The sequence below is a fragment of the Lutra lutra genome, chromosome 5 (assembly GCF_902655055.1).
Source record: "Lutra lutra chromosome 5, mLutLut1.2, whole genome shotgun sequence".
Lineage (NCBI taxonomy): Eukaryota > Metazoa > Chordata > Mammalia > Carnivora > Mustelidae > Lutra > Lutra lutra.
The window spans coordinates 60388579-60401844 of NC_062282.1; the positions used below are offsets into that span (position 1 = coordinate 60388579).

Sequence of the window (13266 nt, forward strand, 5' to 3'; positions counted from 1 at the left end):
TACTTTACTGTAGCAACCATACACCGCCCCCACCGCCACTAGAAGGAAATGATGTACTTAGTAATGAACCCAAAGTGCTCAGCACAGTTCTTGACACACAGGACACGCTTGGCATGTGAGAGGCAGCATTGAGGAAGAGGCGGTGTGGTGGATTGAGGTCCCAAGGCTTGGGATCAGAAAGATCTGGATTTGAGTCCTGGGTCTGACCTCTCTGGCTAGCTGAAAATGTTTAAAGCAAAACTAGGTCACATGGCTTAGCGTCCCTGAGGACACGGACACCTGCCTCACAAGGCGTAACTGTGAAATGAGATGCAGACACCACGCAGAGCTTAGCGCCATGTCAACACTCAGCGTGCAGTAAGGGTAGGTCATTCGATGGGATTTGCTCACAGACCTTCTTGTGCAGAAAGAAAGCAATGTCCGCCTCGGAACCAGATACGAACATTTCATCGTTAAACACCTTTGCTTTAATTTTTAGCTTTTAGGTATTCAAAGGCTTCCTGTTTGTGCCTCTCACTTGGCTTTCTGTGTCTAAGAGAGTTTACAAGAGGGCTCTGTGGCCCCCACAGCTTCTGTGCTCCACAGCAGAGGCCTTGGTTTTGGCCAGGTACCTGTATATGATGCACGCCGTGTTCTGGCAGGTACTGCAATTGTTGAGATCTTGACCAGTTCGATAAAAGTTGCGCCTGCGAGAGAGAGCATTTGCTGGATGAGTCCATGGACAAAATCCCCAGGGGATGCACACATTCTAGCTACTGGTTTCCTACAGCATAGCATTACCCCTCTTATCAGTAGCAATGCTCTAGAGTTGCATAACAAATAAAGAAACAAGAAACCCATGATAATAGGACCTCACTTTTCTAGAGGGCATTATAAATGTTTAAGCACTTTTGTATCTGAGGTTTTCTTCATGCTGACAATAAGTCGGTGAGATGAGTCAGTTACTTTTACCCCCACCAATAGTGAGGGAAACTGAGGGACCTTGCAAATAGAAGGGAGATTATTAAAACCCCACACCGTTTTGTTCAATGCATTTCTCCCTAACACCGCAGTGCTTCTTTCTTATAAGGCAATGTTGGGTCTGATTCATATCAGCAAATACCACTTAATAACTTCTTCCTTCTCCTGCCCTTTTGCTGATTAGCTTTACTCATTCCTTCTTCCCAGGCTTTGGGGGGCACTTTTTCAAAGGACAAGCATTCCACACCTAAGCAAACCACTGCCTACCCCTCCCCAGACTGGTGCTGAGTCACCCAGGAAAGTATTTTGTAACTTTTTCTCTTTGCAGAATTGTGATCTCATTTCAGTTCCTATTTAGTGGACCAGGGATGGACTGGCCAAATCCATCCACGTGGTCAGTGGAGGGGGAAGGTCAACGGTAACCTCAAGTTCTTTGTAAAAAGCACACAGATAACTAAAATCCTGTGCAAATACAGCAACTTGCTGGAAGGATGGAATGGGGGAAGTAGCCGTGTGTTCTCATCTTCTGCCGTCATTTACTATCTGGCCACCCCCCCTCCTCTCTTTATAAAAATACTTTTTGATCCTGTTGTTTTGCTGCCCCCCTTTCTCCAGGCTCTTGATATCTGGACACTAAAACAAATAGCAATGGAAATCCACCAAAGCCTAGAAAGGAATGAAACCACAGAACCTCAAAGACTTTGGAGGCATTATATTAACAGGAACCAGTGCTCTCTCTGCCCCTGTCCTGGCAAAAGACGTAACCCAGTAGTTTTCAATAGAAACACCTTCACCTTACCCTTCTGTGAGAGCTCGAGCTTTCTCCAAGTCCTGAATTACATTCAAAAGGACTTTAATCTTCTCCTGGTTCGAGTGCAGCGATTCCTCCACGGACTGCAGCCGGCCTTGGAGGTCACAGAGCTCCCCCTGTGCCACGTGATTTGGATTAATCCCACCCGTCTCTCTGTCCCTCTGAAGTTTGGTCTCCCTTCTTGGAGGAGGAGATGGGAGGTGATTGCTCCCCGAACAATTCTGAAACTCCATGGTGTCTGACTGGGTGGGGTTCTTTGTCGTCTGTTCCTGACACGTGGGGGCAGAAATTGACACGCCGTTAGTTTTGAGTGACAGGAGATCCTGATTGTTACTTGACGAAGAGCAGTCTGAAGCCCCTCCCGAATGGGCGGGCTGGCTGCGAGAGCCTGGTGAGGGGGAGCTGTGAGTCCGTGGAGGTGACGGAATACACGTTTCCTTTGACCGAGATGACAGTGGGCCAAGGTCTTTGTCCTCAGCGTTGTCTTTGGGCAAAAGCAATTCAGGTTTAAGTTTCCCCGTGCCTGGCGTGTGGCTGGCATCGCTGGTGGCATTTAAGCAGGGAGGGGATCTTTCTGAATCTGAGAGTGGCACTGTTCTCCCATCACTGGGACACACGTCCACCAAAGGATGTACGGAGTTGCTCAGGTCACCTGACCTGTCCGGACTGAAAGTGGACTTTCTAGCTGCCCACGTAGGACTGTGGTAAATGTCATCTGGGACCTGAATGGAAGCAGTTGCTTTCTCTGAGACCTTCCAAGTCCCTGCTTCCAAGCATACGCTAATAGGCCCATTGCTTTGCACCTTGGACATTCTAGGAGGAAACGGGTGGGACACTTTGACTCTTTGAGGCCCATCCTCAAGTTGCTGAGCCAATCTTAAGTAGGCAAGGTCTGAGGATACAATGTCCTGTTCGGAGAGGTTGCCGTTGACCTGGATGGCACTTTGGGAGGCTGTTGGCATTTCTACCAGGGACTTGCTGGCTGTGAGTCTCTTCCTTTTGAAAACTGGGAAATGCTTCCTGAGACTGGGGGAGGTTTGGATCGCAATGTTCTGAAAGCCCCCTGCCTTCTGGGGCCTGGGGAAGGAGAGTGAGTAGGTGGGGAGGTGATGGTGCCTGGAGGCCTGAGTCTTGCCCATCACAGCTTGCACATCCACCTCAGCTAGGCCAGGTGGAGTCTTACTGGTCCCATCTTCCTTGAACCGCACCTGCTGAGATTTGCTCCTGCGATGATGAGGTTGTTTCACGAACTCCACTGACTCTAGGCTGTTACGCTTTAGAAGCACAGGCCGCACTTTCATATTTTGCTGGGCCATTGAGCCTCAGTTAGAAGGACTGGGACCATACACTTCTCCAGGGCACATTTCCTTAGGTCTTTGGAGCAGCATCTAATGATAGCATCTCAGACTCAGAGATCTGCCAGCCAGGATGAAGTGGTCCTCTCCTCCGTGTATAGGAAGCTCCGTTGGCCATTCCCAGCCAGTAGATTCTCCTTGGAAGCTATCCGTAATGCTTCCCCTGCAGTTAAAATACTATTTCATCACGGTGATAATTGCCACTTAGATAAACAATGAGTTAGGCTAATCATTAAACATCTCATCTACCAAGAGAGCTGGTGGGCTGTTTATCCAGAGAGGCTGGCAGGCAGTTCTGATCCTGGAAGAAGCTTGCTGTCTTGAACAAAAAGACAACAAAAGTACCATTTAGGGGATAGCGCCAGACTCCCAGTGTGTGAATTCCAAAAGAAACCTGCTACGTCCAGAGCATACGGCTTCCTTTCCCGAAGCATCAATTTCCACTGTAATACTGTAGGAAACTTAAGCACATCTACTTTCTGTAACATGTAAACTGGTGGGGAAATCAGTAACTTGGAGGCTGGATTCTTTGACGATACATGATGCCCCTAAGGGAACATCCCCATTTGTGTCAATCACAAGTTCCTCCTTTGGGGCCATTGCTTTCTTTCATGCTGTTTCCCTGTTCATCACAAAACCCAGTGGGCTGTGACCAGGATAGGACTGAGGCATCCGAAGGCATTCAGAGGGCAGAATCCCTGTTGGAGTGTCTTGGCTGAAGCTCACATGTAGGCAATGTGAACCCCGTCCACAGCTCTGAGCTGTCCACGAATCTGAGCGAGAACTGAGCTCACTTGGCCTCACGGCAGGAGTCTGAGGCCTGGCAGTCCCGCCAGCAAGTGGGAAGTGTCTGGAAGGAAAGAGAGAAGTATTGCAACTGAGAAGGCAGTTCAGACCTGGGTTTCTCTCCAAATACCAGCACCTTGACCAAGTCCATTAGGGTGGCTGTTCTAGGAGTAAGTCAGCTGAAATGCCCCTTTTTCTGTTGCCTTAGTGAGCCAGCCGCATTGTAGCTGCAAGACCTTGAAACAAAATGCCTGACTGCTGGGACTGCTTCCTCCTCCCACTCCCAGGCATCACCCAGTGAACTTTCATTCATCTTTGAAGTCCCAGCTTATATGCCACTTCCTCAGGGAACCTTCCCAAGGACTCCTCCCTCATACACACCGTCAGTGCTAGACCCCAGCAGGACCCCTCCTGTACCTTCTCTGCACATCCTTCATTACACAAACTGCAGCCATCCCCAAAGAATCATCTCGTCTGCATTTATTTAGTGTGTAGCTTCCCCACTAACCTGTAGGCTCAGTAGGACAGGGGCAGGAGGCTTTTTTCTTTTTTTAACTGCTTGGGTATTTCCAGCCTGCTTCTAGGCTCACTTTGGGTATATAACGAGCATCTGTTGAGAAAGTGGATGGCTGAATAAAAGGCAGATCCCTTGGAAGCCACGGAGGGCTGGGTGTGGTGAGGGGGTCCTAGGACGTCCTGGTAAGCGCAACGGGGCAGTGAGTTACCTCTGCTTTGGCTGCAGGATTTACCTAAGAACAAGATTTTCCCCTTCATTTTTCAATTGCTTTCCAGGAGATGAAGGTGCATAAAATTATCCACGGAAGATGTACCTTGTAGCGAAAACAGTTACCATTTATTGAATACTTATTACCATGCTGAGGACTTTACATGCATTAATCATAACAGTTCACATTTTAGAAGTGCTCGCTAGCATGCCAGGTGCTGTGCTAGGCACTTTCCAAGCCATAACTCATTCATTCCCTACCCTAGAGAAGTGGATACTATCATTATCCCCATTTTTTTAGCTGAAACTGAGGCCCAGAAAGGTTAAGTAACTTGCCCAAGGACACACAGCTAATAATAGAGCTAGTGTCTGAACTTACACAGTCTATGCTCTTAACTTCTACACCCCATTGCCTTTCCAATTTTAGTATATGTGCACCCTAAGTGAGCACCCCGCCCCTTTCCAACATTGCATTATCTCACTAATCCTTACAACACAGCTGTGTGTATCGAATCCTTCTTGGACTGATGAGGAAGCTGAGGTTCAGGGAGGGTAAGTACTCCGTGAAGGAGCCAAGATGTGAACCTGGGAGTCTGTGATTCCAAAGCCTACGTTCTTCCCCACAATGTTTTGAATTTGTCCCCTTGGGATCTGCCTGCGTTGTGAGGCAGGTTATACCAGTGATTTGAGAACAGAGTTTGAAGATGTGTGCAGGTCTGGAGAGGTACAGGGGACTGTCCCCTGCACTTGCCATGGTAAAGAAAACCTGATTTCTAGAAGTCCAATGGATCCCACAGTGCCGGACTAGGTAAGTGTGAATGACACCTGGGTTGACTAAAGGATTTTAAAGGAAAATAAAAGTGCTAAGTACTGGGATTATCTTGGAGATAATCGGCTGGAGATAATTCCAGCCAGGAATTATTAGATAATGCCCATGGCAATTTCGGTTTTTTGGGCTCCCAGCTACCTTGAGAAAGACCAACTAAGCCTGTGAGGCTGGGGCAGTTGAGTGGCCGGTCTGAAAGGGAATACGACCCATCTGTAATGCAAATGAGTTATCAAGTTGTCAGGAGCCTTACAATTACTCCTCACATTCTGAATGTACCTTAGACCTGAGTTAAAACCCTTGTCCCCTCGTGGCTAAAGGGTTTGGGGGTAATACTTATCCTCTCTGAGCCTCATTTTTTTTTTTAATCTGTAAAATGCAGATGATGCTCATAGCATAGATACTCACAGATACACGGGTTTAATGGGAGAAGTCAATGAGACATTTATGCAAATCTCTCAGTGCGAAGATCAGCATGCAGTAATCAGTCAGTATGGGTTCATTATTGCTCTGAACACTGTCATCCTCATCTGCAGCCAGATTTCCTTGTTTTGGGTACCAGAACAACTCTCCACAGCTTTTCCAGAGCAGGCAGAGCCACTCTTGGGACAGAATGGACAGAGTTTGGGGCAGCCATCTCACACTTGCCTCACCTCCCTGAAAGAGTGGGGTTGGTTTCTGAGAACTGCAGCACCGCATAGCTCTCTGGGGAGTTAGCCCTGCCAGTGATGGGCTCCCACACCACTCTGTAGGACAGTCCTGAACAACTCCACTTTCACAATCAATTTTATGTTTATCAAAGACTGCAGAATTTTTAGGTCTGGAAAAATCCAGTTGTCTGTCCCTTCATTATTTGACTAAGTCCTGTCTGCATCATCCTCTTCATGCAGTAAGTAAGCCTACTTGGTTACTTGTAGTGACAGGGAGCTCACTACTGAATCTCATAGTAGATAATAATTATCGTTATTAATGGTTCCAAATATGTACTTAAAACTTATTATAACCATTCACTGTGTTATTGACATTTATTCCTTAAAATGGCCTTCTGTGTATGATCCCCATTCTGCAGAATGAGCAGTTAAGACTTGTCAGGTTAAGTCACCTGCCTGAAACCACACAGCTCATACACTGAATGTTTATGCTGCAGAACCTAGATATTTTGATATCTACTTTTGTGGATTTTTTTGCCTAATTGTCCACTACTGCCTTACTCTCCCTAACTATTCATTCTGGATGAATATTAGCACTTCATTCTGGATAACTTAACTCACTTAGGCTACAATTGTGTGAAGCTGGTTTTCATAAGAGCTAATGTTTACTGAACATTGGTGATGTGCCAGACATTGTGTAGGTATCTTTCATTTAGTCCTTAACCCTTACCAGAATCCTAGAAGCAGGTGCTATCTGCTTTTATCTGCTATTATTTTATAAATGAGGACACTGAGACACAAGAGGTTAAGTAATTTGCCCCATCACTCACCTAGTAAATGACAGAGCTAATATTCGAACCTAAGGACTGACCTTGGAGCCTGGGCTCCAAACCACTGGCCTTTCCTGACTCCTCCAGGACTGGGGAAGGATGAAGCTTCTTGTGTAAAGCTGTCAGACAGTTTCAAAATCCCTCCACATTTTTCTTCTGAAAGTCTGCCATTATTCTGGTTTAGCCCTGCCTTTTCTCCAGAAAATTTATATACCCTTGAGATGTTTGCACTTGATCTTTAAAAACCATTCATTTTCCATTTTCAAGCATATTACATAGTCATTGTGTAAAAATTCAAATAATGTAGATAATTTTAAAAAGGAAGAAAAAAAAGCACCTGAAATCTCACCACCCAGAAAGAGCCACTCTGTACCACCAATTTGATGATGTTCATTCTAGGCAACTTGCTGGTAACATCTGCAACATCCATTCCGTGCCTCTTACATACACATGCAGGTTTATAGAAGCCTTTTTTGTCGGTTTGTTTGCCTGAACAACATGGAGAAAGTTCCATGTTATGGCAAGTAGATTCACACCATTCTTTTAGGTAGGCTAATAGGACTCTGCTGTCTGGTTATCTGGTTGGTTAACCATGACCTATTTGAATAGTATTTAATAGTATTTTTTATAAATATTTAATATTTAGGTTGTTTCAAAGTAGTTGGTTTTATTAATGCTGTAAATAACTTTTTAAAAGTATGTGAACCTTGGAATTATTTCCTTGGAATAAATTCCTAGAACAAGAATTAGGGGGTCAAAGTACCCATATATTTTTTCTTATTGATATTACCGCTCTTCCTTCCAGCAAGTTCTAGTGCCATGTACCCCACTATTACTACATGAGAAGGCCTTTTTAACCAGAGTCTCTCTGTCGCTGTGTTTGGTAAATTTCAGGTGATTTTTTTCATTACTGCCAAACTGGGGAAGAATCGTATCTCACTATTCTCATAATGAAATTTATTTAAGATTGGGCATTTTTCCATGTGTCTATTGGTTTATGTTACATTTGGAATGAAAAGTTGAAAGTGACAATTTGAATAATTAAGTCAATGTAGAGACTGCTGTGTCCTAGACATAACCTAGGAAGCTTAGCAAATATAAAAATTTCCACTTTTAAAAAATGAAGAGTTATATATCCAATTCTTCTGCCCCCAGTACCCATCGAGACCTTTGCACAGATATGTCCCAGAGAGTATACCTGGCTAAAGGGAATGACCCTCTATAGGCCTCAGGTCTCATAGACTCCCAGTGGCCATTAATTGATAGGGAGTTCCCTAGCCCTCAGTGGTTAGGGCTTAATTAATGTCTTGTCTGGAGTCCAGAATCACTCCCCAGAGATAGTTTCAGTAATCTGGTGCACACCCAGTGGCTAGGAGTTATTGCTGATCTTTGCAACACTTTATTCTTTCCTCCCTTGACTATTTACGTACTGAACACACACTGACTATTTATGTTCCAGCCATGCCTGTGGGTAGTCCTTGCAAAATAAGTGCCCATTTAATAGGCACAGAAAGATTTAGTACTATCTGTGTAGATCAGAAACTTCAGACTTACTCTAGAATAGACTCCCAGTCCTCTTCTCTGCCATGTAATTAGGCTCTACAATAAAGGGCAAAGAAAAAAAAAGCTAGGCTTTAGCTGATGATAGACTTGAGCTAGAATCTTCCATTTTCTGATTGTTAGCCTGGAACAAGTGACTTGGCCTTTGTAAAACCACGCAGAGTTGTTGTGAGGATTAAATGAGATTATCTATATAAAACAGTCAGCATAGTTAATATTAGCTCTTCAGATAGATCCCAACTGAAGACCATGGGGTACATATGAGTGGGCCTTGGCTCACTTACTTTTCCTTGGGAGAGTAAACTGAAGGTAAATACACGGGAGGAAATGTGCAATAATAATATTCCCAGCAATCCTATCCATTGCCCTGCCACCTCTATGCTTTCTGTACCACTTTGGCATTGCACTCATCTCCCTGTGTAGTGACTATCCGTTGGCCTTCAGCTTCCCCAACTCAACTACAGGCTCCCTGAGATCAGAAGGTGGTCATAGTCCACTCTGAACCCTCCTCTTTATCTCCAGCTTGACACAGAACAGGTGTTTCCTTCTTGTCAAGCAATAAATATAATCCCATATTACCTAATTTACCTTAGGTTCTATGGCATGGAATAGCTGTTGTCATGGAATAAATATTTGTACAACTAATTAATTAGGAGCAAATTAATTAATTCACTTACAAATTGCTTTCCCTTTTAATGATATGTTATCAATGATATATCATGAGTAGTTCTCTGTCTGCCCTTTAGGGTACTATATTTGTTCTATTTATGACTCAGATTGAATTTGGTTATACTTTACTGAGGACACGTTATGACCCGGGGACTATGATAAACATTGTAGAGATTATAAAAAAAAGTTAACACTTGATTCCCATTTAGTACTAAGGAGATCCCTGATAATGTTGCCTCATGTGGAACGAGTCCCTTGGAAATGCTACAAAAATGGTGTACAGAGTTGGGGATGACTTGGAGGAAGATATTTGATTCCTTTTATATTTTCAGATCCTGCTTCAAGTATCAAGGGACTTTACATTTTAAACAGGGTTAAACTTTATCCTCTAGGAGTCAGCAGGTTTTTTTTTGTTGTTGTTGTCTTTTTTTTTTTTTCCTCTCTCTAAAGGGCCAGATAGTAAATGTTTGCAGCTTTCCTGGCCATACAGTCTCTGTTGCAACTGCTCATCAGACATTATGGCAGGAAAGCTGTCGCAGACAATATGCCCACAATGGCTATAACTGTATTCCAGTAAAACTTCTTTTATAAGACTGGCAGTGGAACAGAATTGGCCTGAGGGGCGGGACATAGTTTTCCAACCCCGGCTTTAGGCAATGGGGAGTATGGGTGGTTTTTGAGCAGGAGGTGCTTGATTAGATTTTTGTTTTTCAGAAAAGGCTCTAGCGGCTGACATGTTGCCATCTCCTTTCACCTTCTGTACTTAGAGTCAGTAATAATAACTCTTACTGTTTATACCACACTTTACCACTTACAAAGCATTTTCAAATCCCACATAATCCCCGCTAGGAAGGTTGGGAATCATTACCCATGTTTTAAGGAAGAGGAATCAGTTCCAGAAGAGTTAGATGATTTGTCCTAAGTCACAGAGGTGGAACTAGAACCCAAAATCCTCTGATGCCAGCTTGGGGCAATAGTGGAGACCCCCGACCTCCAACTGCCCACTCCATTTGGCCAGCCAGATATCTATTTTATGTATTGGTTATTTTCCTCCAGCTGAAGGGTACATTCTTAAAAGGAAGTAATATGTCTCATAGTCCTTTTATATTCTGCAAAGTATGAGGCCAAGATTTTGGGGGAGACACTTAAGAAATAATTACTGATCACTCACCACTGGATCTTGTGGTTCTTCGCATTCAAGTTTTGATTCCCTTCCATTTAAATTCAGTTAACTGCTTGGTCAGATCTGTTGGCAAGTATTACTGCTTGTCCGTCTGAGATTGAAGAGTTAATGTTGTAGTCCACGCCTTTGTTTGTCCTTCCAAATGAAAAATACCCCAGCAGGCTTCTCAGTAAGGAAAAGAGAGCTGGTAAATTTTGGGGGTCTGTCTGAGTCTACACTTTCCCCAAATGGTCAAGAAGCCAAAGGGAATTGGCTTTCTTTTTGCCTTCTGGAATTACTAAGCATAGGTGTACTTGGGGGCAGAATTAGACACCAAAAAGCAAGGTTAAGATCAAAACTCATATATTTAGAGTCTAGAAAGGTATTGGATATGTAGTGATCATGAAACCTTTTTCTCATTTCTCAATGTGCCATGTTTGACCTTTTCTCACAATTTCTGCTATTTATACCTGCGTCTCCATTATCTATCATCCGCACCACCAAAGAGAGGTCTCCGTTTTGCCCCCTTTACCATCCACCCACCACACAGCAGCCAGAATGATCTTTATGAAATTTAATCAGATCACATCAGAGCCCTTTCTGAAACTCCCCAAAGATATCTTACTGAATTTAGAGGAAGGTCCAAGCTCTTTACAAAATCTGAAAGAACCTACATCACCTGGCCTTGACTACCTTCCTGACTCCATCTCATGTCATATCACTTTCACCGTTGCCTTCTATGACCTGGATCCCCCAGTCCTGGACATGTAGGATTCATTTTCATCGTCTAGCCTTTGCACTGGCTGTTCATTTTGTCTGGACTACCCTTCTCCCAGATCTTTTCAAAGTGGGTCTCTAACTGATGATGATGTCTCAGCTCCAAGAGTGTCCTCTCCAGGGTGCCCTCCATAACCTCTTCTCCATCCTTTGTGTCCTCTGTGGCCAGTACCCTATTTTTTTTTCAAAGATTTTATTTATTTATTTGACAGAGAGAAATCACAAGTAAGCAGAGAGGCAGGCAGAGAGAGAGGAGGAAGCAGGCTCCCTGCTGAGCAGAAAGCCCGATGTGGGGCTCGAACCCAGGACCTGGGATCATGACCTGAGCCGAAGGCAGCGGCTTAACCCACTGAGCCACCCAGGCGCCCCGCCAGTACCCTATTTTTTAGCTTCTTTATGTATTTGTTGATTGTGTCTTTGTTTGCATTTATGGAGAACCTCAATAAGCATTTGCTGAATGAATGAACAAATGAATTCTTATCATTAGAGTCTTCAAGGAATCATTCAACCTTACAAATAGAACAAAAAACTTTAAACTTTTGACCTTAAGGACCATTTAATTCAATGGTTTTCAGATCTTCTTTAGCAGTGAAATCATATTTCTAAATCCAACTTAAGCCCAATCCTGATATCTGAGACAGAATAAAGCTAAGCTGTTCTAGGGAAGGGGGTTGCAGTGCTCCTCCATTCATTCTGAGTCACACCCTGGAATCCTAGGGCTCAAGCAAGCCCATGTTGAAAATGACTGAAGCAAACCCCCTCATTCTACAGATGGGAAAACCAGTGCTTAGAGCAGTTCTCCTCTACCCAAAAACTCTTCAAGAAGAAAAGGGTCACTGGTTTGCATCCTAGTCCCCAGCATGTTTTCTGGCACAGAGCAAGAGCTCAGGTAACATGAGTTGAATTGTTTAGGTGACACACTGAGTTGAAGGAGAAATGGAATTGGGTGCCAAATCTGGAGGCTCTGATCTTCCAATGCAGCAGTGAGAACGATAGAGGGACCATAGCTTCCATCTAGTTAAGATTCAGGTGCTCGTTTGGAATCAGGTGTAGTGGACAAAACCAGAGTTATGATCCCAAAGACCTCTCACATGGATGGAGAAGCCACTAATGCTATTATTTTGTACCTCTCCAACCCTCTGATTCCATTTGTCAAAGAAAGCAGAGAAGATAGTATTGCCATCTCTTTTTTACCTCCTCTTTATTCTTAGTCTCTTCCTCCTCTTTCTTTTCTAGAAAATTATAAAATGATACAGGCATGCAAAACAGCATAGAGGAGAGTATAGTGAACGAAACAAACAATGTGAACCCACACTTAGCTTCAGAGAGAAAATGTTACAAATCCAGCAGAAACCTTCCTCCTCTGTTCTTTCTCCTCACTCCTTTAATCCCTTCTTCTGTCTTCCCTCCTTCTCCTCTTCTGTTTACTCCTCCCCTCTCTCCCGATTTCTCTCCTCATCTCCTCCCCCAGCTCTCTTTGCCCTGCCACCTCTCTTGTCTTCTATATCACACTTTTTCCTCCTCATTCTTGTCGCTTCTCCCTTTCTTTTCTTCCCCATCAGCCCCTTCTTTTGCTTTCTTCTCTCCTGCCTCTTTAGTGAGCACGTGTGGGTCAGCGACTCATTCCTATGGCTGTTCACTGTCAAGGATGGGAACTCAGCATCTCTTGGAATTGCGTCTCCTACAAATCTTAGGTTATCTGCCCTTGCAGTGATAGTTCTTTGGCCATATATCCCCCTGGCTAGAACACTGGGTGCTTCTGCTGTTACTTCTGAAAGATCCTGTCCAGCTTGCTTTCTCTAGGGTGAAATTTTACTATAATTAGATGCAAGTGCTGGACAGTTTGTCCAGATTTTTCTCATAGAGGAAAGAGCAATAACCTGATACATCTCCATATTTTACTCAGCATTTCCAGAACATTTTTCTGATATCTCTCCCTGCATTTCTATTTCTCTATATCACTGGGGACATTTTCTACCACTTTTCAGGTTATACTCTGTTGACTTTGAAGAATTTGACTTATTCTTCCTGGGACCAGACACTGGGAAAACTGCCTGCTCAAACATATGGGAGAATCTGGACCCTTTTGGACTTATCATTAGAGGAATAACTCTATATGTCAGCAGGGAGTGGGGGTTCAGGGTTGAGTGATTATG

General features: G+C 44.0%; 2 protein-coding genes across 5 annotated transcripts in view; one reads left to right on the forward strand and one right to left on the reverse strand.

The window, feature by feature from the left end:
• DOCK2 (dedicator of cytokinesis 2) overlaps positions 1-13266 on the forward strand; it is a 411678-nt gene that overhangs the window by 218798 nt on the left and 179614 nt on the right. The window lies entirely within an intron of this gene.
• INSYN2B (inhibitory synaptic factor family member 2B) overlaps positions 1-13266 on the reverse strand; it is a 115671-nt gene that overhangs the window by 17928 nt on the left and 84477 nt on the right. For 3 of the 4 annotated variants that reach the window (XM_047729409.1, XM_047729408.1, XM_047729412.1), the window contains exons 2-3: positions 1760-3976; positions 612-686 (exon numbers count right to left, since the gene is read on the reverse strand). In XM_047729409.1, coding sequence (XP_047585365.1) covers positions 612-686; positions 1760-3087 — 1403 coding nt within the window. In that variant the 5' untranslated portion in view covers positions 3088-3976. Of the gene's footprint in view, positions 1-611; positions 687-1759; positions 3977-8496; positions 8542-10342; positions 10517-13266 lie in introns of all 4 variants that reach the window. The other variant, XM_047729410.1, reaches the window with a different exon arrangement.